At 39.9% G+C, this 27,147-nt stretch overlaps 1 protein-coding gene across 1 annotated transcript in view; it reads left to right on the forward strand.

The window, feature by feature from the left end:
• The first annotated feature begins 14,128 nt into the window (after positions 1 to 14,128).
• The window catches only part of papss2a (3'-phosphoadenosine 5'-phosphosulfate synthase 2a), a 44,478-nt gene continuing 31,459 nt past the window's right edge, over positions 14,129 to 27,147 (forward strand). Inside the window, exon 1 of the mRNA XM_036594084.1 lies at positions 14,129 to 14,260. Coding sequence (XP_036449977.1) covers positions 14,234 to 14,260 — 27 coding nt within the window. The 5' untranslated portion in view covers positions 14,129 to 14,233. The remainder of the gene's footprint in view (positions 14,261 to 27,147) is intronic.

The following is a 27,147-nucleotide window of genomic DNA, read 5'->3' on the forward strand; positions in this document are numbered from 1 at the left end:
TCAGCCCTTAGGCCTCTGTTTCGCACGTTCACGACTAGGGGTAGGGTGTCCCAATTCTTGTTGAGATAGAGGGGTAGGGTGAAGTGTTGGGGCTACATGACCCTCCAAACGGAGGTTTTTCAGAGACTCCAATCAGAGAGTTATGAGAAAAAAAGAAAAACCGGCAAGATGGAGAACAAGAGACCAAAGAAACCCACAAATGTGAGAATTTTCTCTGTTAAAAAATCACGATAATCACTGTATTATCTTAGTTTAATGTCGTTTCAGTGTATTATGGTCGTTTTCTTCATAACAAGCATAAAAATCACGAATAGCATGCTAATGTCTCGGTAGCTAGCTAGCTAACTTTCCCGTTCCACCTTAAATAGTCCAGCAGTTCTGACGCCTGAAGCGCCAGAATGTAACTGCTGCTCCATTTAAGGTGGAACGGGAAAATTCGACCAAGAAGCTGGTGAATATCTGACTTCAGCTTCATATCACTGAAGAATTAGTGGTGGGTGATAATAAATAATTGCCCCCTCTTTGAAGGCATATGATGCCCTAAATGTAACTAAAGCCCAGCAGTGAGGAGCTGAACTTTACCCTCCTCTGCTGTCACTGCAGACGGGCCGGGTCGCCTACAGAGCAGCGCTAGTAGCTGTTAATGAAGTGATGTTGATTTTTTTTATTTTGTCCCATTTCGCAGGCCAAGATTTCAACCACTACCCCTAGTGTGACACTCGAAAACAAGGGGTAGGAGTAAAAGAAGAAATGGGATTGGGCCTAAATCATCACACTATGGTGAGTTGTTGGTGAATAATCTCCAGTGGACTTCTGATGTACCACACTTTAACTGATATGTATAAAAATGGACAAAAGTGTGGACAAAGTTCTAATAGCAATGTGACACACTGTAACAGATACACACGAAACAGTTAATACACATGCATATGTCACTGTCGTATGTTGCTTGTATAAACTGAAGTATATTAGTTTTTTTATTATATTAGTGTTGTAATGTGTGTGTCAGGTGATGGACTATTCCTCCGACCTGGAGCAGTATTGGATAAGAGGCTTCAGCCATGACATCAACACCAATCGCATTGATACAGCAGCCAATCAGATCAGGTAGGAGCCGCGAGACGGTTCATGTCCAATTTCTATTTTACAGCGTTCGTTATGATCCAGTAGAGTTAAAGAAAACACAAAAACAATATGGAATCTTCATGGTGAGTAATCAGAAAGTTAAGCTTGTACACTCTTACACAATTTTATGCCTTTGCTTCAGGCCGGTCATAGAAGACCTCGTAACACAAAGAGCCATTTAGATCTCACTCTTCCTGGGAGAGAACAGGGGAGCTGCTCACTTCTCATGGTACTGATGAAGAAGGATAAAGAAACTAGAGTAACAGACAGACAGACAAGGACAGAGAGAAGGCCGGGCACATGCAAATGGACCAGTAGGAGATACAGGTTCAAACATTCATTTAAAGGTACTGCAGTTTATTCTGTTTACTGTGTATTTATCTACATTATCAGTTCATGGCTATGCGAGAAATATAATATGCATTCGTGACCATATTTGGCTTTTATTTCGAAGCATCTTTTCCTTTTATACGCCTTTCAGTGTTTGGATTGATGCAGATTGTTTTGTAGTGTGCAGACCACGGCTTATAGATGTATATACACTACACTGAGGGGTCCTTTTCTAGGGGGTCTTCTTACCACAAAGATATGCACCAATCAGGTATAACGTTATGACCACCTCCTTGTTTCTGCGCTCATTGTCCATTTTATCAGCTCCACTTACTGTATAGGTGCACTTTGTAGTTCTACAATTACAGACTGTAGTCCATCTGTTTCTCTGCATACTTTGTTAGCCCCCTTTTACCCTGTTCTTCAGTGGTCAGGACCCCCATGGACCCTCACAGAGCAGGTACTGTTTGGGTGGTGGGTCATTCTCAGCACTGCAGTGTCACTGACGTGGTGGTGGTGTGTTAGTGTGTGTTGTGCTGGTACGAGTGGATCAGACACAGCAGTGCCACATCAGTTGGTTGTAATCTACCACCTCACCAGTAGTTGCCACTAAATCTTACACACTGCACCTTTAACCCCTTAATAATCCGGTTTGTTTCATACAAAGGCTTATTCTTAGGTTCTTGGGTTTCTTAGGCCCACCAGCAGGCCCAAGGCTTGAATTAGTGCACAGTCTGGTTGTACCATTTGTACCAGGTTGTACTACATGCGTTATCCAGCCGGAAGTCTTTGCTGTTGCGACGTAATGTGGATTTGTCCTATTATCCAATTAAAAATTAGACCAAGTGACCCAAAATATTCTAGGGGCATTAAATCTTAGGAAAGATGGTGATCCAACTATTCAGTAAATGTCTCAAGACTAGATTTAACTTCATCCAGAAAATAAAGGGTGTGTTGGCATCTTACCCAGCATAATCAAAATTGGATAATTAAGCAATAGAACCCGAGAGGGAGTGTGTTATCGGGAAATATCATCAGGGCTGTGATTTGGTCGCCGTAGATCATCACAGCTGTGATGTTATTGGCGATAACACACTCCTCGAGTGCTCTATTGCTTTAATACAACAGTTAAATAAATAAAGTAATAAATTAATAAACTGGGTCGTGAACGCGGCGTTTAATATGTTTTAATGTTCGCAGTTCCTTCACCAAATTATAGTTCCTTAACGAGCAGCTTGTTGCTCCGTCAGAGTAACGAGCTCCGCCCACTCACTGCACAGCCGGCAGTACGTTCTCCAGCTCCTTACACTAAATTCCCAAACTGTCATCACCACTGAGCAGCTTTTCAGTCGGCAGCTGTGACAGAAGAACAGCTAAACAACCTGGAATCAGCCAGAAATGAACCCAATACCATTCGCCAAATGTGTAGTCTGATCTTCAGAGTCTGACCAAATCAGACTGAGCCATAAAACTGCCGCAATATCAAGTTTAGCTCAGTTTTGTCATTTTTTGCCAGATCAGTATTAATGTTGTTTTGTTCCAGCCAGTCTGTAAAGCATCTTACAGCCCATTTAGTTTGGCGAATGGTGTTGGGTTAATTTCTGGCTGATTCCAGGTTGTTTAGCTGTTCTTCTGTCACAGCTGCGGCCTGAAAAGCTGCTCAGTGGTGAATTTATGTGATCTTAAAAGTGTCCATTTTCGGTTTGCGGCAAAGTAAGAAGTAAAAACGTTCAAATGTCTTGAGCATCTCCTACTGCTGTCAAAGTCGTTGCTTAGCAACGGCGTCTCAGCGGTGTGATACAGTGTTTGTGAAAAACCCGTGATGTTATGGCGAAATAACAGCACTATTAGCTTGCGTGGCCGGAACTAACTGTATAATCATAAAATAACTTTGAACAACACTGTATGTGTAGAGGTAATTAATTGCTAAAAATTATGCAACGTAAATATCTTTATTTGAGAAAATGCCAGTCTAAAGGGCTAAAAGAGATAAACAGAAGGAGAAGGAGAGAGTGAGCTGTGTAAATATCGAGCTAAAGCCTCAGTTAAGGAAGTGGGAATGTTTGCTTGTGTGTACAGTGTAATCAGCTTCACTGTACAAATCATCCCACCCACCCTGCACCCCCCCCCCACCATGGGCCCCACCACACAGGACACTCTGTCTAAACAGGAACTGCACTGCTGAAATCTCCTGATAGTTTGAGTTTTGCTCAGAGTCCTCTATTCTTCTCCCACTCTGTAAGTGTGTGTTCAGCTAAGGCCGCTGACTCTCAATACACAGAATTCATGCTGAACTGTTTCAGCGAAAGCTGAACAAACACAATAGCTCTCGGACTTGGTCAAGGATTTCTATCAGCTGGCTTTTGGCTGCGTGCCAGCTTGGCCTTTTGCGTCACGAGTACATGTCTGTGTGTAAAAAGATATAGGTGGGATTTGGTTTCCTTTGTTTTGATGCTGATGTGTAAGCCGATGAGCTCCACCCACCCATAAGCCTCAGAGTTTGCCTTTAAACAAGACTGGGTGGAAGTTTGCATTCAGTACATATTGAAGAAACATGACATCAACGCTGACAATGAAGAGAATATTTGCTGAGCGTTAAATGAGGCTCGGTTAACGAGTGTTTGCATCAGCCACTTCTTCACACGCACACAGTCATCACTGTAACATTTATCTTGATAGTCAGAAGCTGTCGCCGCACGCACGGATCAGAGGTTACGGAACACACCCCCCTCATATACGCCTGTGAGGTATAAAGTGCAAGTCATGGTTCTGGGCGTGTGTGAGGAACGCAGCCGTGTGTCTCACAGACTTTGCTTTTAAAGGAATATTCCTGCATTTTTCAGCCACGTCGCTGTAGCATACAGTTGATTATCATCTACAGTAATCAAGTTGGCTTTGTTAGCAAGATCGTAGAGCTCACTGTGCTTTTGTGACTGATTGCACGTGATAAAATTCAAAACCGTCGCGTCACACCTTATACCATATACAGGCTCATATACATTCCTAACACACATACATGCACACATTAGCAACCACCTGGGGTAACATAGCAAAGGCCTAGCACATGGTTCGGCAACATGCGGGCTTTTACTGCCCTGTTGCGGATCCACAGCAGAGTCAGATTTGTAGGTAATAATAAAATAATCCTCCTTTACAGTAAAATAAAGCTCTGCTGATCGTTCAACACAGTTTAGCAATAAATGGTCTTAAACGCTGGAGTTAATATAGAACTGCTAATTCACCCTTTAACCCTGAAGACTGGCGTGCAGACGGCTGGTCACCATAGCAACACAGACAACAGTCTAGTAGCTAACGAATTGGCAACGAGAAACTGTCAAACTCTAAAAACTCGCGAAGCTGAAGTCAGTTTCTCGTTTGAATTCTCCCGTTCCACCTTAAGTGGTGCAGCAGTTATATTCTGACGCCTCAGGCACCATTTAAGGTGGAACAGAAGAATTTGAAGAAGAAGCTGATGAATGAGAAGCCTCGTAATAAATCAAATGTTAGGAGACGTTTTACAAGAAACTGTTTTACACTTGTGAAAAAGTTTCCTGCTGGAGATGTGAGAAAAGCAGCCACAGCTGAGCTAAAGCTTAAAGCAGAGCAAAGTACGTCTGCATTTTTGCACATACTGAGACACGTTTACAGGCAAGATGGTAAAGTGGACATATAATGCTGTGGCTCGCAAGGTGGGTTGATTTTTGTTGAAAGGACAAAATGGCTCTTCTTAACATTTGGGTTGCGACCCCTGACCTAGCAACACCTTAACATATGCCTAGGATTGCATAGCAACAGCTTTGTCAAGCCTAGTTTTGAAATAAATTTATTGTACAGGTAATCCACTGACTTAAACACACCAGTAATAGATGAAATTGTGTGGTTGTCTAACAAAGAGTTGTCTCACGCTAGATATCATAACATTTGTAGCGTTGCAATAATTTGCAATGTTTGTCCCAAGAAGGACCTTTTAGTAAAACACCATTCCCTCGACAGTGTCCTCAATAGAGAGGAAAACTGAAAATTTTGGAAAACATTAAAGAAAAGAAAGATGCATGTTTATAAAACTGGCTGCTTTTTGCCTTTAAATCAGGGGTCGGCAACCGAAATGTTAAGAAGAGCCGTTTTGTCCTTTCAGCAAAAATCAAACCACAACAATTTCTGTCCATTTTGCCATCTTGGCTGTAAATATGTCTCAGTATGTGCTGATGTACTAGAATAGGATAAAAAATTGAATATAAATGAAAACACAGACTTACTTTACTCTGCTTTAAGCTTTAGCTCAGCTATAGCCACTTTCTCGCATCTCCAGCAGGAAACTTTTCCGCAAAAGTAGAACAGTTTCTTGTAAAATGTCTCTCAACGTTGGATTTTTTACGAGGCTGAAGTCGCTTCTCGTTCGCCAGCTTCTTACAACAGGCACCATTTAGGATGGAACGGAAAATTTGAACGCGAAGCTGACTTTAGCTTCGTGACTTTTCAGTGTTTGACAGTTTCTCGTCGCAGGTTAAACGTATCAGGAAACCAGCTGAGTGCTTATAAATGCAAATAAGCCCTTTTGTCTCTGAATGCAACGTTCGTCTTCTTTGCCTTTTCCGTTAACTACTAGCTCGGCAGGATCGTTATCTGTGTTGCAATAGTGACCAGCAGTCTGTGCACAAACCTTCAGGGTTAAAGTGTGAATTAGCAGTTATGCATTAACTCTGGTGTTTAAGAATATTTATTGTTTACTGCAAAAGAGGATTATTTTATTTTTTTTAGCTGAAAATCTATATTAGCTGTGGAGCCGTAACAGATCAGTAAAAGAGCCACATGTTGGCGACCCCTGGGTTAAATAATTCCAATCATAAAGATAAAAAATTAGGTTTAAAACGCTCAAATATTCCTTTAAATAAGGCCGTCGCTCATAAACATGCTGCTCCAAGTCTTGGTCTGAAAAATCCTGTTTCATTTAGTGCATTTTTGTATTGTAACAGGCCACATGATGGTAGGCAGATGTTTTGTTTATTATTTCAGCCCCTGTGTGAGCAAAGATAAACACACTGGCGAATCTATAATGTAACATTGACCTGTGGCCTCTCACAGAAAACACATTCAGCTTAGAGTTTAAATTTCAGACCTAACCAATCAGCCGCAGTTAACTCATTTTAATACAGTGGTTCCTGACTTCATGTTAACCCAGTTTTAGAGGCTTAAGGTATGATTAATCTTTGTGTGCACATGCACATGAAAGCTTGACATTTATGATGAACAGCTGTGGATCAGAGCAGCTTGTTTTTCAAAAAAAGAAGCAAGAAATGATACCATGTAAATATGCTCAAAGTAAAGCATTGAAGAGCATATTTACATAGTCATTTCTGTGAAGAGCAACGGTGTCACCGATACTGTGTGCTTAGTAGAGTAATTGCTTCATATTCTTAATATCTATGTAGTATGATTTCATTCTTCCGCTGATAAAAGCGATATTTTTAATATGGCTGCTGCCACAAATGTCAAATGACCTACGCCAAAAGGTTGTGCCCAATTTGTCAGAAGCTCAGCCATGATTGGTCCAAGAGCTGTTTATGGTCCAAAATCCAAATCTTAACCTCTTACAAGGCCCCGGTGGGCCCAATGTTTTATTACACACTTCTGAAAACTAAGAATAGCTCAACCTCTTTGCACGGAAGTCCCAGTAATTACTGAATAATAAGCCTTAGTATGTAATAAGCCTGGGATTTCAAGGGGTTAACCTGCCCTGGAGCCATTTGCCATGGTGATGGTTTGGCCGAAATTAAATGTTACGCTAATTTCTCCTCATCCTAAATGTGGTCGATCGGCCATGTTTGGTGTCTAAAGTTAAGTGATAATAAATAATTGCCCCCCTCTTTGAAGGCATATGATGCCCTAAATGTAACTAAAGCCCAGCAGTGAGGAGCTGAACTTTACCCTCCTCTGCTGTCACTGAAGACGGGCCGGGTCGCCTGCAGAGCAGCGCTAGTAGCTGTTAATGAAGTGATGCTCTTTTTATTTGAGGGTCCCATTTCAGAGGGAAGATTTCAACCACTACCCCTTGTAACTCAGTTCCAAAGGCCAAGGGGGCCCTCAAAAACAAGGAGTAGGGGTAAAAATAAGAAATGGGACTGGGCCTAAACCTGGTAGGCTGTAAGTATCTATAGCTTGTTAACTGCATCAGCTTCATAGTTAAAGTAGCTACCAAGTTAGATTAGCTACACACTTAAAAATGATGGTCCTTCAAGGATTCTTTAGTAAAGAAAATGCTTATATATAGAACCAAAACACTCAAGAACCTTTTGCATGATTGAAGGGTTCTTTCATGAACGGGCTCTTCAGAAGGAGAATGTGCTGTATATGGTTCTATACAGCTTTAAGAGGCATTAAACTCTTCAGACGTCTGGTTCCCATCACCACCACTGTGAACAGCTCTGACTCTGTAAGTTTCTCTTGAACAGAGTAATTAAAGAACCATAAACAACACGTTCTCCAACAATGTGAAGAACCATTTCACCATGCAAAGAACCATTTAAGTATGCAAATGGTTCTGTATAGAACCCGTGGTTCAAAATAGTACCATTCCTTTTACTAAAGAACCTTTGAAGAACCATCTTTTTCAAGAGTGTAAAAATGGTTCCCCAATGGTTCTTTAGTAAAGACAATGGTTCTGTTTGCACCATGAAACATCAAAGATTCTTCAGACTGATGGAGAATGTGCTGTATATGATTCTGTATAGAACCTTTTTGGTTCTGCTACTGTTACACATGATGGTTCTTTAAGGGTTCTTTAGTAAAGAAAATGGCTTTACATAGAACCATGAACACTTTAAGAACGATTAAAGGATTCTCCTCATCATTAAATGGTTCGTCAGATCGAGGAGAATGTGCTGTAGATGGTTCTATACAGAACCTTTTTGAAAAGGGTTCTACATAGCACCAAAAGGGTTCCTCACTACTATTACAAGCTTGACATCGTAACAAAAAAAAGAACCATATAAAACACACTCTCCATCAATCTAAAGAACCCGTTCAATGATGCAAAGAACCCTTTAATCATGCAAAGGGTTCTTTGAGTGTTCATGGTTCTATACAGAAACATTTTCTTTACTAAAGAACCCTTTTTAAAGAGCGAAGTAGGAAGATTCCTGTAGTTTTTTAATCTTTGTTCTCTCTCTGTCTGTATCTGAGGTGGACACGGCGCAGATCGGTCATGCCGAAGCGCTGCTGCCTCTTCTGACCCTGCTGGACCTCTTTAAGGACACCACCGGTCTCACCTCAACCAGCTTCGCCTCTCAGCTCAGCCGTGCTTTGCGCTGTGGGCAGATCTCGCTGCTGGTGACACTGTACGACTGTCCTGATGGCTTTAGACTGCAGGTGGGGGTGAATGAGAATCCAGCGACCCTGCCGGGCCCCACTGACCCCTCACCTCCGTATGAGGAGACACAAAAAAAACAGTATGACCAGCTGCTGATGGGTTGTGACCTACATAACATTTGGCAATCGGACAACTAAAAAAGCAATGGGAGAAAAAGTGACTACCCTGAAAAAAGTAATGCACTGAATGTGTACAACATGTACACATGAAGAAACGATCATGACCACCTCCTCGTTTCTACGCTGATTGTCCATTTTATCAGCTCCACTTACTATATGGTGGTCAGGACCCCCATGGATGATCCACCACCCAAATAGTACCTGCTCTGTGAGGGTCCTTGCAGGTCCTGACCACTGAAGAACAGGGTAAAAGTGGGCTAACAAAGTATCAGAGAAACAGATGGACTACAGTCTGTCACTGTAGAACTACAAAGTGCACCTATATAGTAAGTGGAGCTGATAAGATGGACAATGAGCATAGAAACAAGGAGGTGGTCAGAATGTTATGCCTGATTGGTGTAAATATGCAGTGATACAAACAACTGCCATAATGGTTCACAGATACTCATAGACAGTGAATAAGCAGTGCCTCCTTCTTTGAGTGAGCTTTATTTTGATTTTATTTCATGCTATAAAATTTGGTACCGCACTGACCGTTCTGTTCAGACTCACAACTCCTCTCATTTCAAGCATGTACGTTGTTATCGGATGGTTACGCAATCTGTGATTCACGAGGTATGGACTATATCGCTTCTCCAGCCAGATAAGTAGATAAAAAGTGTACAACTTTATTTCCAATCTTTCATTTGTATTTTAAAGCCAGGATTTCCTGTAAGTGGCTGAAAAGCTGCCAACTAGGTTATGGACAAGAAAAACAAGGCCTTCACTAAGATTTGGGTATTTCACTGTGATATCCATACTTTTCCTCCTTCTCTGGATTGGTTCGGTTCTCAAGCCACCAGTATGTGATGAGTGTTAGATATCACTTTATTTCCTGCTTAAATAGAACTGTGAGTAGAACAAAAGATAAACTCAGCGATCCATCAGCAAGAAAATGTAGGTTTTTTAAAAAATTGTAATACTTCAGTGGCCAAATGGGGCAACACAGTGCTGCAGTGGGTGGCGCTGTCACCTCACAGCAAGAATGGCCTGGGTTTGATTCCCCGGCCGGGTGACCAGAGTCCTTACTGAGTTTGCATGTTCTCCCCGTGTCTGTGTGGGTTTCCTCCCACAGTCTGAAGACATGCAGTCAGGCTAATTGGAGATGCCATATTGCCCCTAGGTGTGATTGTGTATGTCTGTCTGTCTGCCCTGTGATGGACTGGCGACCTGTCCAGGGTGTGTCCTGCTTTCTGCCCAATGACCACTGGGATAGGCTTCAGCAACCCCCACGACCCAAAGGCATAAGCGGTTTAGAAAATGTGTGTGATTGGCCAAATGTCTTTGCATAAGCTTAGCTAATTGCCTCTGTACTGACCAATCGTTTATTTTTATTTATTTATTTTTTTAAATGAGAAAAATAATTTGAACCATGCAATAATTTACAATGCTGGTCTTGAAATAAATGGATTTGGAAGCAGATTTACTGTGTGTAATTTTTCACAACACAGTTTATATGGCTGATTCCATGAACTGGCTGCCAATGAATCCCTTTCAACTCTTGAAAATGAAATTTTATTTTCATTTTTCAACTTTGAGTCTAAAAACATGCACCATTAAAAAAATGCCCCATCTCATTTTTAATATGGTTTATTTACTGATAATGGCTTATATGAGTGACATGGTTGAGTTTTTTAGCATAGAATTACACAAAAAATTACACAAATACACAAAATGTGGTTCACTAGCACACACACTAACAGCGCAATAACATTAGAGACACACTGACTTACCTACTGACTTACTTTTTTAATGAATAATTTACTTTCAGTCTGTGATCTGGGTAACAGCGTCATACTTTCACCGTGACCTTGTTAGTCAATGTCATTGTAAATAAAGAAAAAAGAACAGATGGTGTATTTTTCTTCCTCCCAGGTTCTTCCGGAAATTCAGATACTGTAATTTGAAAATGTGACTTGTGGAAAGTTCCAGATATTTCATACGGGTGAATTTCAGAGTACAGCTTTCATAGCCTGTAATGGATGACTCATTAAAAGGGACCTTTCAAGCATGAGACGTTGACACAGTAACGTAAAATAATTCTATTATTTACTATAGAATAATAATAAGCATTTAATGATTATAGCTCAAGGTAAAGTGTAGTTATAGGTGTCTGGGACAGGCAAAGGAAGGCCACTGAGTCAGAATTGCTCACGTTGGTGTTGGTGGGAACCAGACGTCTGAAGAGTTTAATGCCTCTGAAAGCTCCTTCACACAAAGTTATTACATGAAACGGTTAGATATGCTGCGTGGTGCCTGACATGAAGTTTTGTGATAAGGTTTTGGCTTAAAATATATTTATTTAAATATATTTATTTATACAAAACTCAGAAGACTTTTTTGGATAGTTAATAAAAAGGCTATATTTGTGTTGTAGACATGGTGACCCCTGGTTTCTATCAACACCACTGTAAAGAGATCTGAGTCTGTAAGTTTCTCTACAATGAATGACGTTGTTTACATCTCAAGGACTGAATTATTCACAAATTTTGAAAAATGGTGGAATTCCCCTTTTCATTACACGAAACAGAATTGTGGACAGCACATCCCTGCTAGAAACACCAGCATAGGCCAGCATATGTTCTGGTCAACCAGCAAGACCATGCTGGGTCCTTGATAGCGAACATATATCGGTCCGCTGGCTTGATAAGGTTGGCACCCCGCTGACTGTTTGTCACCTTCGGACCCCCCAGATTACTGTCCTGCACACAAGCTCTAACTAGTTTTTAACCTCCTCAAACAGATTTTAAATGCACAGAGACTTTTATTTTAGAAAATAAACATAAACAAATATTACAAACAACTAAGAGAAAAAAAAATGACTAGGCCTGATATAAAATGATTTATAGAGAATGTTGTTGTTGACACTGAGCTGGATTTAAATTATTTACGAAATTAATTTAAGTATAACTAAAGAAAGGAAGGAAGGAAAAATCAGTAAATTGGACTGTGAGGGAAAATGAGTGATGATAAGTGGAATTTTGTCTAATACTCTGCTTAACCACCAGTGGGCCGCCCGGAAAACGCTGAGCAAAATGCCAGTGGATCGCCAGCTTTGCCATTAGTGGGCCGACAGTGGTCCACTATCCTCTTGCTATCAGGGGTGAGCAGCTAAACTAGCAACAAGCCAGCTTAGACCAGCTAGTCTGTGCTGAAAAAAATAGAAACCATAAGCGTCTCTGTTGGTTCCTGGTTTTATAATGTGTTTTGGCTTTTTAAATGGGATGATATCACAATGTCCCAGATAGCGAGCATATATGTAAACTAATTTACAAAGTATAACTAAAGAAAAGAAGGAAGGAAAAATAAGTAAATTGGACGGTGAGTGAAAATGAGCGATGATAACTGGATTTTTTTCTAATACTCCATTTAACCACCAGTGGACCGCCTGGAAAATGCTGAGCCAGCTTTGCCATCAGAAAGTGGCCCACTATCCTCTTGCTATCAGGGGTAAAGGATGCCAATGGTTTAGCAGGTGAACAATGGCTGATTCTAAATTCATTTGATGCCCAGATAGCAGACAGTTTTGGGCCGATTCTGGCTTTCCTACGTAAGTGTTGGCTGACTACCGAGTAGATGTTGGGCATGTGGGCCAGAATAGGGCCAGATCCTGGACAGCTTCACACCATTTTGCATCGTGTCTACATTTGTGGGACAATTTTGCCGTGAATATTTTGGACCAATGATGCAGTTGGGTCAGACTGGGACCAGATTTGGGCCATATACTATAGTTCTACTCACATTACAGTGTGTGGGCCAGATCTGGGCTGAGGACCCAGCCATATACCGGGCTAGAACAAACAAAGGATGTGGCCCACAAGTGAGCCAGACAAATTTTGCTAACTGGGTGGTTTCTAATGGGATCTAAAGGTGTCCAAGAAACTAGCAGTCATGGACAGTAACAAAGTAAATGTAATTCGTTGCTGTACTTAAGTAGTTTTTTCCTGTATCTGTACTTTACTGAAGTATTTCCATTTTGAGCGACTTTTCACTTTCACTCCACCACATTTCAAAGTCAAATATCTCACTTTTTACTCCACTACATTCTGAGAAATCTGTCGTTCCTTTTGGTTTATGTGTGTATAAAAACGTAACATGTCAAAACGAAAGAAGTGTGAAGTAAGAACACCAATCAGGGCACAGCGGTCACTTTGTTTTGAGCTTGTTTTGACCTGTTGGTCATACCGACCCAGTGCAGCACACGGTTCAACATCAGTGCAGCAGCGTAAAATTTCGGGAGAGTCTATTCAACATAAATGATGAACTAACCTAACTTTGTGTAAATAGACCACAATATAGAAATATGTACACATATGCAGTTGTGACTGACGTGTCTTTTTTCTGAATTTATACAAACACATTTCATTTTATAGTAAATTAGTTTTGGCTGGTTTATGTTTATAAACAGAGACCTACAGATGCAGTTTAGTAAAGGAAACTCATTTGTGAATCTGAGTTTAAAGTTTTTATTAATCTTAAACTGTAACTAAGTTCAAATAAATCCTAAACTGAAACTTTGCTTGTTTGTAAGAAGTGATTTCAGAGCCACTCAGTTCTACCTGATGGAAACTGTTTGCCTTCAGTGTTTTGTGTTTATGATCATTTTAATAGACATCAGCGTCACTAATTAATGACATTCTATTAAAAGACTGGTTTACCAAGAGAGACACTGGAGTATTTTCACCTAAAATGAGTTAATGAAGCAGAGTCTTGTTACAGAAATGATAATAGGACATCAGAGCCATAATTAATCTTTTAGTACTTTTACTTTAGATACTTAAGTACATTTGAAGGCAAATACTTTTGTACTTTTACTCAAGTGGAGGTCTAAAGGGAGGAACTTCTACTTTTACTGCAGTAATATTTTACCTTGGGTCTCTCTACTTTAACTCAAGTACATGATTTGTGTCCACCACTGGAAACTAGTGAAGCCAATTCCAGTTAGAAAGGTTTTTTCGAATGAGACAACAGCTAATCTCAGACTAAACTAAGTCTCCAGCGGTTCTGCTCTGCTATGTTGGTGGAGCTCCTCACGCCGGTTACACCGGTGTCACACTGATCTCCATTCACCCGCATGCAGATTACAGCTCAGGAGGAGGGAATTGGGGAATAGGGGAATGGGGAGGGCTGCTGGACGGCTACGTGTCTCCACAGTCTTTTAAAAAGCCTCTGTGTCCTCGTAGTGGTCGCGTCCAGGCATAACTCCACACACACTCCGCTCTCCGGGTCCCAAGTGCAGTCCGAGTGCCTCGACATGTCCGGAAACAAGAAGCAGAAAACGGTAAGGTCTCCGAGATTAGTCCGCGCTGCGCTGTTAACCTTCAGTCAGGGCTAAAAACACTGACCGTTTAGCGTCTTTTCACCAAGAAGCTGTGAGACTTATTAGTTTAGAGGTTTTATTAAACGAATTATATCCATAAAGAAGCTCTGAAGAGGAAAAAAACTGAGCTGAGCTGAATCAGTGGAGCCTTTCATTCATATTCCTGTTTTTGACGTGAGAAGTAGCTGCGTTTTCTAGCTTTGCTGCTCAAAATGAATGTTTGTGAGGAAAGTAGTCCTAATTTCTTCTTTGTTCCAGTTCCAGAAACCTGCACTGCTTTACTCTTACTCACACTTTTAACTATTGAGCTTTATTAAAGTAACATTTCCACCATTTTTTAACATTTTCTGAATGATTGAGTCTGTAAACAGAGTCATCCAGAGTGGTTTGATGTGGTTCATTGTAGAGAAATTTACAGGCTGATTTCTTTACATTGGTGCTGATAGGAACCAGGTGTCACCATGTCTACGACACAGATATAGCCATTTTATTTAATATCCAAAACCACCAGTGAGCCTACATAAGTCTTCTGAGTTGTTATATGTAATGTTGATGATTATAAAATAGGCATAAATCTGAAAAACATAAGTTTTTATGGGGGACTATTTTGTCTTACATCGTCCTACGTCTACCCCTCTGCCATGAACGGATTAAATACAATTTACGCCAAAACTTTATCACAAAACTGTCGTGTCAGACACCAGGCAGTGTATTCATAACCATGTAATAACTTTGTGTGAGGGAGATTTCAGAGGCCTTTAAGCTCCTCAGACGTCTGGTTCCTATCACCACCACTGTGAACAGTTCTGACTCGGCAAGTTTCTCTAGAACAGAGCATTTCACACCAAACCACTCTAAATGGCTGAAAAATTGGTGGAGTTCCCCTTCGCTTCAGACTACACGTATTCCAAAAAGAGATGTAGTTATAGAGCCTAAGAAACGTTGGTTCCTATGCCGATAGATGCTGGATGTACTAAGAAGTTCCACGGCAGCTCTGAAGGGAACTTAGTACTTTTTTTGACCTGGTACTTTAAACTCCTACTCAAGCTAAATTTACTCTCATTTAAGTCATTATTTCATTAAAGTAACAGTACTTTTACTCGAGTATGACTTAAGATACTCTACTCAGCATTATATTTTACATATCGCTGTTGTTGGAAGAAAACCTCGGATCTCCAAAATGGCAACTTTACAGGAGAGGGAAAAAACATACTTTACTTTTAATGTAAGTCAATGGAACCAGAATTTTTTCCAAGTCATTTTGGGCCGTTTCTTTTGGTCCATTCTTCATGAAATTTACACACAATGTAAAGGGCAACAGGAATGTTCAAATTATGTCAAAAACTGAAAAACGACAAAAATGGATATACGAGGTTTTCTTCCGACAGCAGTGATATACAGTAGTGCTACAGTTAAAGCACTGGAAAGTTATACTGGCTAATCAGTGTATGATGTTGCAGCTTAAAGTGATTAGAAGCCAACATTAGTATGCTGCTTGTGATGTCCTTTCAGAGTTGACTCACAATAGAAAGCTTTCTCCGTTGTTTTGGGGCTCTTAGTTGAAACTGGCCCTCCTAGTTTTGAAAGTCTGACCACAGGTGGCTTGGCCATTGATCCATAGACAGGTCCAGTTACCTGAGAGACACTGAGAGGCTTGTCTTGATTGGCTTCTTATGTCAAAGAATCCACCTATGGATCCAACACTAACATTGACGCCTAAGACTAAAGACAATTCCAGCAGTTCTGCAACATTATTTTCATTATTACTATTATTATTATTATTAGTAGTAGTAGTAGTGCTTTACAGACAGGTGATAAAGCTTAACACTCATAGAAGAAACTAAATATCAAAGAGACGTAGAATTTTAATTAAATGCTGAGTTAAAGTTTTAGTTTTAAATGTTTCTTAAAACTGTGCTGAGTTTGACTGTCTAATAAAAGGTGGAAGTGAGTTCACAGATTAGAAGCATAATAACTGAAAGAGTCTCTCTACATTTTCTGTATTCTACTGAAGGTTGTTGCAGAAGGTCAGTATCTTCAGATCTAAGATCACGCGGTGGAACATAAACAAGGAGACATTCTGTGATGTAAGCGGAGCTTTAAGGCCATCCAGAGCCTTAAAAACTAGCAGCAGAACTTTAAAATCGATCCTGAAAGACACAGGCAGCCAGTGCAGCTCTTTCAAAATGGGGGTGATATGAGCTCCTTTGTTTGGATCCATGCTGCTGGATTTTGTACGAGTTGTAGATGGACTGCTTTCTTAGGAAGCCCAGTAAAAAGAGCCTGACATTAAAACTCAGGATCTAAAATTACACCCAGGTTTTGTACTTGAGGTTTAGTATATAAAACTAAAGAACTGAACTTCTCATTTTCTCAGAGTTTTAGTACGAAGGATCAATATTCCAGGTTTTTCCTGACAAAAAAATTTTTGTGACACCCACTGACAGTTGGTAAGCCTGTCGACAGAGTTTTGGTTATCAGAAGGAATGGAAATGTATAATTGCATGTCATGAGCGTAGCTATGAAAACTGACATGTTTCCTAATGACATCACTTAGAGCAAGGGCGTTCAATCTTACGCAAAGCCGGAGAGCCGGTGTGGCTGGGGGTTTTCATTCCAGCGAAGCAGGGGCTCACATGATCGGTTGTTTGAAGACTGAGCAGTTAAACAAATAAATAAGTGGACTCAGGTGTGATCCTGCTCAATTGGAATGAAAACCTGCAGCCACAAAGGCCCTTTGTGAATAAGATTGGACACCACTGGCCTGGAGGAAACGTACAGAAAGAAAAAAGTGAAAAAAGAAAAGGCCCTAACACTGAACCTTGTGGGACTCCACAAGAAATGTTATATTTTCTCGAGGAATGATTTCCCGGTGAAACCAAGAACTGTCTTTTCTTTAAGTATGATTTAAACCATTCTAAAACTGTGCCTGAGAGGCATAAGCAGTGGTGGATTAACCTGTGGACGGTTGGAAATTGCTCTAAAGCGATTCAGTACAAAAGGGTACACTTTGCTACACTTTGTTAGTTGAGGCTTCATCAGGGCGGTTTTAAGCACCTGTCAACAGAGGACAGTTTACAATAATCCAAACATCATTTTGAACATCAAAAGCCATCCTAAGGAGGGAAGTAGGAACAGGGTCAAGACCACAGTTAACTTGGTATAAAGTTAACATTAACGGTAAGTCATTCAGAGTCAGGACTGCAAGAGTAACCCAACATCTAAGTGGCTTAACACCTCAACATTGTTTCCCAGCCCTGGTCCTGGAAGCCCACTGCCCTGCACATTATAGTGCTTCCTTTATTTAACACTCCCATTTCAGCTCAGTAAGGGGTTATTAATGAGCTTATTAGATGTATCAGGTGTGTTGGAAACAGGAAAAACACTAAAATGTGCAGAGCTGTTGGCCTTCAGGACCAGGGTTGAGGACCACTGCTGTCATAGAAAGCTATTACATGTAATAGTTATGTCTGATGTGTGAGACATTGTTTTATAATAGTTTTATGATAAGATTTTGGCCTGGCAATGTTCTTTTTTAAATACACTCTTGGTGGAGACGTACATGCAGGATGTTGTGAGGCAAAACGGTCCCAAAGAAAACGTATATTTGTCAGATTTATCACTATTTTGCTATTATCAACATTACATGCAAAGGTCAGAAGACACGTGTGGGTTCACTGGTCATTTTGGATAGTAAATAAAATGGCTGTATTTGCGCTGTAGATGTTGCAACCCCTGATTCCCATCACCACCACTGTAAAGAAATGTACGTTGATAAGTTTGTCTACAGTGAACCCTTTCACATCAAACCGCTCTGAATGAGGTTTTTTTAATTGAAACAGTTGAGCTGTAGAAATGTTTAAAAATAAGTGGAAATATTTTAAGAAGTAAATGGGCAAAAAATTTACAATATTCCCAAATGCTCCCCCCTTATGGATAACAGTGTAGTTTTCCCGATTGTTGGCTTTTAATGTAAGATAATGAGATTTTACTTTATCATTTCTGTTGGCCCGTTTTTATGAAAGAGTCAAAACATGTAAATGTTAGATAGATAGATAGATAGATAGACAGATAGACAGACAGACGGATAGATAGATAGACAGACAGATAGATAGACAGACAGATAGATAGACAGACAGACAGATAGATAGACAGACAGACAGACAGATAGATAGACAGACAGACAGACAGATTGATAGACAGACAGACGGATCGATAGATAGATAGACAGATGGACAGATAGATAGACAGACAGACAGACAGACAGATAGATAGATAGATAGATAGATAGATAGATAGATAGATCACTTCATTAATCCCAGAGGGAAAGTCATCTATTACAGCAGCACAACATACAGTAAAGTGCAAAACGAGTGAAGTATTGCTGTGTGCTATTATACAGATGCATAAACAGAAGGGGTAAAGATATATAATAAAATTGTGCAATATGCCTGGGTTTATGAACAAGTGGCAGATGGAATATTTATGGATGTATAAACAAAGTGGCAGTGCACTCTGCATATGTATGGATGTATGAACAAAGTAACGTTTGTAATGTTATATGATAAAAGTGATGAGCACATGTATTTGAGATTACTTAGCAACTCAACCTGGTTTCAGGCAAGCATGTGATTATATAGATAATATATACAGTTAGCCAGTGGTTTCCGACCTGTGGGCCAACCTGTAGTGGTACAGCTACTGACTACAACTAGTGACTCATTTTTTTTTTGCCAAAATATTGAGTTTGACCTCATTTATTAGTCGGGCAAAACGCTCACAATGTTTACATTTTCAGTGCAAGTCAAAGTAAAACGTTTCTCTTTTTGTATGAAATTCATCCATCATGGTTAAATGATTACAAACACACACACATACATCTTCTAAGCCGCTTATCCTTCTGGGTCGCGGGGGGAGCTGGAGCCTATCCCAGCAGTCATTGGGTGGAAGGCAGGATACACCCTGGACAGGTCACCAGTCCATCGCAGGGCAGAGAGACAGACATAAACAGTTGGATACAAACAGAGTCTTTCAAAAAGAAAGATCCCTGAACCACCTACACATGAAACACCCACTGTGTCTCAGAATGAGAAACACGGTAAACACCGAAACGAAGAAAAGTACGGCAGTGAGTACCGAGTCTTATTGCGCCGTGACAAAAATGAATAAACAGGCAGTTTTCAGGTGACACAGATCTCCTTTGCTCTTCACAACACATGCAAATGATGACATTGAGTGGAAAAGTGAAAGCAGGACAGAAAGTTTCAGGAGGTTTGAGAACTTTTGGATACAGTTCAGATGCTTGTAACTCAGTTTGCAAATTTTAAACAGAGCAGGAATAAAATGTTGCATTTTCACCTTTTGAAAAATCGCATTTGGTGTGCAAGATATAAAATTATACACCTGATATAATTAAGTTAGTGTCGTCCCAAAATACTACACAAATCACTTCAATTTGTAAAGGACTGTAAGCTTCACTTGTCCAAGAACAGAAGTCGAGTAGCTTCCGCTCTGTGTAGCTTCACAGGTCTTTTTTAAAAGAAAGCTTTAAGGCCAAACAAATTATTTCATCCATTGGAGGCTAAACAAATATGCACGTACACCTGAACTGAGCCAGACCTTCTTTCACAACTCGTTTCATCAGCTAGCCATCCAGCACTTGGTAGCTGCCAAACAACATCAGCCACCTCATTAGGTGAGCCAGAAAATGTTTGATTATTGTTTAGTGTTACATTATAAAACCAAGCAATATTGACAGGCTACACTGATTTTTGTATTATATGTGTTTGCATGTTAAAAGATCTTGTAGGCCACGAGTTTGAATAGGTGGGGAACCTCTGGGGCAGTGGTTAACTGGCCCAGCCCTCACATGCCCTCCTCTACTGGCACCATGCCTTACAGATACTCAGCTGCCATCTTTGGCTTTGTTTTGATTGCATGAAGACACTTTAACAGGCAATTACAAAACCAGATGAGTCCAGTTGTGAGTCCAAGGTGTGACCAAACCAAGGTTTGTAGATGCCAGCCCACATTTGACTCACAGATTACCCTTAACCCAGAGGATATTGCTTCCATTAACCCTGACAGGAATGTCGTTCAACTCGTTCTTTTCTTTTTTTTCCCTTTCACTACACTGACGTGAAAAGTTTGGAGACACAAACAAACAAAGCACACTGAAGACTAAGGAAGTTCAAATCGAGGAGCAAAACACACATGACAGTGCTGTCGTGGGATTAATGCCAAAGCCCACACATTTTATCCCTTTGTTGTGATGTCTGAGCTCATCTGCACACAAACCTTTGGAGTGTTTAACCCCTTAAATTGCCAGCACCGACTGGCAGGTCTAGACTTCTGTTATACACTTCTAGAACTTGAGAATAACAGTGTTTGCATTGCAGTCCATGTACATTTTGAATAATAAGCCCTAGGATGGGATATTAAAGAAGAGTTCCACCAATTTTTTTCCAAATTTCTGCAGAATTCAGTTGTCGAGATGTGAGCAGAGTCATTCAGAGTGGTTTGATGTGTTTATTGTAGAACCTTCTTCACGTTGAATGGAAGAGAATGTTCTAAGTAATTTTGGAGCATATTGCCATCCATTTATTATAAAATATTACCTCAATATAAGGGGCAGCTTTGATTTAAAAAATCAATAAGATATAACAATAAAAAAACATAGAGATACAAGGTTTAGTTCCAACATTGAAGATATGTAATGTTGATAATGGTAATACTGTGCTAAATCTGCAACAGTACATGCTGTGTATGTTTAAAAATATAGATTTTAGGCCACAACCTTATTTGCAAAACAATGTCTCAGGCTTCAGGTAGTGTAATCATAAGCACTTTATGTAACTTATATATTTTTATTGTATAATAGCTTTATGTGGACAGCTGGGATAGGCTCCAGCACCCCACTGCGACCCAGAAGGATAAGCGGTTTAGATGATGGATGGATGGAATAGCTTTATATAATAACTTTTCAGACGTCTGGTTCCTATCACCACCACTGTGAACAATTCTGTTTCTCTAGAATGAAGCTTTTCACATCGAACCTCTCTGAATGACTATGTTTACATCTTAACTACTAAATCATGCAGAAATTGAAAAAAAAATCTGTGGAATTCCCCTTTAAGGGACTAAACCACCTTTGGCCCAAAAGAGTTTCAATATATATGCTTTTAACAATAGTTTGGGGAAAAAAATTGCAAAATCATTATTTAGATGTAACATAAAGGAAGACACATTGCTGAACGTGGAGCAGAGCAGTGCAGAACACACCCAAAGAATGAGTAAAAAGCTGCTTTATGTTAATTAAGAATTGACAGCAAGAAAATTGTAATTTAAAATAGGCACCTAGAAAAACAGCCTCAGACCGTTATCCCCCTCCACCAAACCAAAATGCACTATGCATTCCTATGCATGTAGGTAGCTCCAGAATCCAGTGATGGTGTGCTTTACACTACTCCAGCAGACACTTGGCATTGCACATAGGGATTTTAGGCTTGTGTGCAGCTGCTCAGCTACTGAAAACCATTTCATGAAGCTCCTAATGTACAGTTCTCATGTTGTTTCCAGAGGCAGTTTGGAACTGGTAGTGAGTGATGGGCTATTTTTGCACACTACACACTTCAGCACTTGCTGACTCCACTCAGTGAGTTCGCATAGTCTACCGCTTTGTGGCTCATCTGTTGTTCCTCTTAGATGTTTCCATTTCACAATAATAGCACTTACAGTTGTCTGGGGCAGATCTAGCAGGGCAGAAATTGCACTGAATGCCTTGTGGCAGAGGTGGCATTGACAGTGCCATGTTCAAAGTCACTGAACTCTTTAGTACCCATTGAACTGCCAGTGTTTATCTATGGTGATTATATCGCTGTATGCTTGATTTTATACACCTGTTAGCAAAGGGTGTGACTGAAACACTTGACCTCGAAAATTAGGAGAGGTGCACACGTACTTACTCACCATATACTCACCATATAGTGTATGCATGTGTGTATATATGCGTGTAGCGGCTGGAAAACTTCCAAGTACTCAAAGTTTCTAAAGCAAACAAAGTACTTCGGTATGTATACAAAGAGAGATATATGTGTAATATCAGTCATGTAAATTTTTGACTTATTGTAAGTGAGTTTGCATCACAGCGATTTGAATGAACAGAAGAGGGGTAGAGGTGTGCATAGGTAAGAAGAAGGCAGTAAAAGGATCCGTGCATGGCATGTTATTAAGAAAGAGCAGTGTTCTGTTTTGATGTATGTTTATAAGAGTCAGCAGTGTTTCAGAATGAATTAGTCTGTTTGTTTAACAAACCTGACTGGGTGAGTCTGCATGTAGTCAAATAACACATGAAAAGGAGGGTTTATTTTATTTCTGTTTGTCTTTTCACCATTCATTTTTTTTTAAATGGAAAGCATATTCCATATCTTACGCATATCAAAATATTCTAAACATTGCAGTGGTGGACGTAAAGTAGAACATTTCTGTTTGGTTAAAAGAAATAGAAATGCGTTCCCACATCAAGCCTCAGTTCCAAAAGAGTTGGGACAGTGTGTGAAATGCAATTAAAAACTGAAAGCAGTTATTTGTAAATCCACTCTGAGCTGTATTTAACGAATATAGTGCAAAGAAAGATAATTAATGCCCTGTCTTATCAACTTCATTGTTTTTTTTTGTTTTTTTTTTTGTAAATATGAGCTCATTCTGAAATTGTTGCCTGGAATACGTGTCAAAAAATTGGGACAGGAGCAATTTAAGACTGAGAATGTTGTGAAATGTTCAAAAACATCTTAAACAGGTTATTTAAAGTGTATTTCAAAAGAGCGTCCAGAAAAGGCCGGGTTACATCACCAAAAAAACTTGAGATGTGAGCCAACAGTTTAAGAACAATGAGTGTGTTTACGTGCACTCTGTAATCTGATCATAATCGGATTTCTGTAGTCATCTGATTATTCAAATGGCCATGCAAACAGCACACTCCGATTTCTTTTCTTCTTAGTGTAAGGTCTAGAAATTTGATTAAGAAATTTGATAAAGAGGCTGGATTTTAGCTCAGTAGTCAGATTTCTCAGTGCATGTAAACTCTTACTCTGATTTCTTTCGGATGTCTCAGTCTGTGTATGCGCAAAAACAAACTGCTGTACCAGAAATAAGTGAACAGTGTTGCCACGAGACGCAGCAAAACACTTTTGGAGTGACAATGAAACCAAATACATGCTTGATGAAATGAAGGCTTTAAATATTCTTCATCTTCTAGATGAAGAATAGATGATATTTTCAGGTAAACTGGCGCAATATTTGTTTTTTTTTTAAAAGCTGCAGCATGAAGTTTGAGTTTTACATTACGTTTATGTCACTTCGTCTTCTGTGAGTTTATTGGCTGGATACAAAGCAGAAATCGGATTACTGCCCGACTCATGTAGACCCGGAGTTTTCACATTATCTGATCACTCAAGCGCATGAAAACGCGTTGATCGGATTACTGACAAAATCAGTTTTTCTGCATTTTTCGGATTAGTAGTTGCATGTAAACACACTCAATGTTGCTCAGCAAGTGGTTGAAAGGATTTTATATCTTTTACTCTCTACGGTACATAATATCATCATATGAGTCAGGGAACCTGGAGAAACCTGTGTGCGTAAAAGGGCAAGCCTGAAAACCACAATTGAATCCCTTCAAGACCATCTAAAATGACCATGTGTCATGTCTAAGACCATCTGTCAAGGTACGGGGGGGTATTAGTGCCCATGACATGGGTAACGATTTTGGAGCAACATGTGCTGCCTTCTAGATGACGTCTTCTTCAGGCACATCCATGCTTATTTCAGCATGAGAGTGCTGAGCCACATCCTGTTGTGTTACAACAGCATGGCTGCGTAAACGGATACCTGTTGAAAACATGTGGTGCATTATGCAGCACAAAAAAAGACAATGAACGCACCGTGCACACGTGAAGACTTGTATAATGGAAGAATTGCCAAAAATTTTATTTTCAAAGCTGGATCAGTCGGTGTATTCGATCCCTAAAAGTTCTGTTAAAAGCAAAGGTGATGTAACACAGTAGTGAATATGCTCTTGTCACAAATTTATACAAGAAATATATACATTTATGTGTTTTTGGACTGTTTTCAATGTAATACAGGACAAACTGAATGTACTAATCACTGCTTTCTGTTTTTATTAGCATTTCACATACTGACTCAGTTTTTCTGGAGTTGACGTTAGTGTGAGTGGAGGTGCTCTGGGAGTGTTTGCGTCAGGATGCAGGAGGCACCGGCATTAATTTCTAGTCTAAGAGCGATGCCAGCTGGACAATGTGGTCAGTGTACTGCTGCTGGAAACTGATGACGTGGCCGTTTCTCTCCTCTCTCCAAATACAGTGTAGGGGAAGGATTCATATTTTATGGACTTCACATGATAAGTATAAAAACTTGGAAAGTCTGAAGGTCATTTATCCAAAACTAACTATACTGTTATAAGGTCCACTTTTTATTACACTCTGCACAAAAAACACTTTATGTATGAGCAGTAAGTCAAGCATATATGGGCATGTCCTTTATGTGTGCAGGTACAGAAATATATCATCGCTGTCCAAAGAAAAACAAGTATCTCCAAAACAGTAACTTTACAAGAGAGGGCTAAAAACCCTCTTACCGTTAAATGTAAGTTAATATAAAGAGATTTTATTCCAAGTGGTTTTGGAGCATTTCTATTGGTCCATTCATCATAACATTTTCACACGATGTAAAGGAGAGCTGGTTTGTTCAAACGATGTAGAAAAATAAAAACCCACAAAAATGGAGATACATGTTTTTTTTTGGACAGCGACGATAAAGAAGCTCCGTTTTACATTGCAGTATTTAAACCAGAGGATGTCAGAAGTCTGTAAAGCACACAGTGGCAGACTGTATTTGATTCCATTCAGTGTTTAGACAAGAGTGAGGAAACACAATGAACACACACACACACACACACACACACACACACACACGCACACACACACACACACGCACACACACTGTAGACCAGGGGTGTCAAACAAAAAATCTCAGCAAATCCGTGGGCCAACTCTGTTTGCGAACGGGCCATTGTTTATTCAAAACATGTGAAAACCGCTACAGCAAAATAGGCTTTGAATACTTATTAAAAATAATTCTAAATTAAAACAAATAGTTTTAGAATTTTTTTAAAACGGCCTATTTGCTTGATCCAGACACCAGGCATCTTTTCTTTTTGTGTAACCGCTGACCCGTAGATCGTTGTTGGGGGAAGGAGGTCAGAACACACACTATGTTTCAGTGCATGTTGGGGACGGTAGTGCATCTCACGGTGAACCAGGTTTTTAAGAATAGAAAATTAAAATCATTTTGCGGGCCGAATAGCACCATGTCTTGTGTTTGACACTCGGGCTGTAGACTGATGGGTATGGATTTAGATGCTAAGTGTGCAGATTTATAGACAGACAATCAGACGATATTCAATAATAAGGTCTACCACAATATTCAAGACACACAATGTTGTTATACTGAAATATCGTGATTGCATTTTAGTCACACAAGTTGCAATGATTGTCGATCCCCTATGGGATTCTAGTAGTTTGGAAGTGCTAAGCTACTGTTGGTTTGCATTAACATTTTTTGGTAATTCAAGATTAAACAGACATTCGAAGCTTCAAAAAGACATCCCCTGTTCTATGTGAAGCCTGTGACAGGCATGTTAGTATATATTTTACCTTGTAGCAGTTTCACAGTGACTCAGCTGCTGCTGTTTTTCTTTTTTTATAACATCGATTAAGCTGCCACTCATATTCCTAGTCAGTGACTCATCTAGAGCGAATCAAAATGTGATTGGTTGATTCCTCTGCCGCTTCGTAATTATGCTGATAGTTAATCGAACGTGTTAGGACTTCTTTTCAGCTCCTGAAGTCCTAACCAATAGGTGAGTTCACTTGTTGATATATACCTAGATACCTTAGAGAAAAGTGTTCTTGATTGACATTTAAAGAATTTAACCCTTCAGTTTCCATCCAAGCCTTAATGAAACGAGTAGTACTGAAGCACTTGCACAGTTTAAATACAAGTGTGACTGTATTGAATAAAAATGTCCCAGAAATTCCCAGAAATCATAAGGCATCGGAAGGCCTCAAAGGCCCTGAGGGCTTCCAGCTGGAAAAAAGGGTAGTTGTCGTGATATAAAACTTTTACATCGGAATTCTGGCGTTGTGGAAAAAATATCCTGCAGATTTCTTTGGAAAAAAATGAAAAAATGAAAGTGAGTCTCATATAAAGAATGTCAAAAGGTGGACATGCTAAATACCGAAAAAATGATACTATATTTGGTTACATTTGGCTTCTTTGTTTATTATCAATACGTTGAATTACTTCCTTTCATAGTTTTGTCTGATGTGAAAGAGTTAAATAGAGTCACTTCTGTAGAAATGTTTCCATTTAATTTCAGCTGAATTCATTCTACAGGGAGATTCACTCGAAAGAGGCCCCGAATATTCTGTAATAACTCTCTCTAGGATGAAGCAATCTGAACGAAACAACGTGCAATGAGCTCCTCAGTATATGGAGCTTTGAACAACCTGTGTCAGAGCGACGAGGTACGCGCCAGACAGCCGTCACGACGTTTAACCTCCGTTTGCAACTTCTGGGCGCGTACCCCCGTACCCCTTCATGTGTCTGGCAGAAAACAGAGATCACTTCCAGCATCGCATATAATGCAATCGATTACACATACGTCAAGGTATGTAGCGTATTCTTTTGGTTCAGATTGCTTCATCCTAACGGGAGTTACAGCAGAATATTCGGGGCCTCTTTCGAGTGAATCTCCCTGTATGACAATA

This window comes from Colossoma macropomum, unplaced genomic scaffold (assembly GCF_904425465.1).
Source record: "Colossoma macropomum unplaced genomic scaffold, Colossoma_macropomum, whole genome shotgun sequence".
Lineage (NCBI taxonomy): Eukaryota > Metazoa > Chordata > Actinopteri > Characiformes > Serrasalmidae > Colossoma > Colossoma macropomum.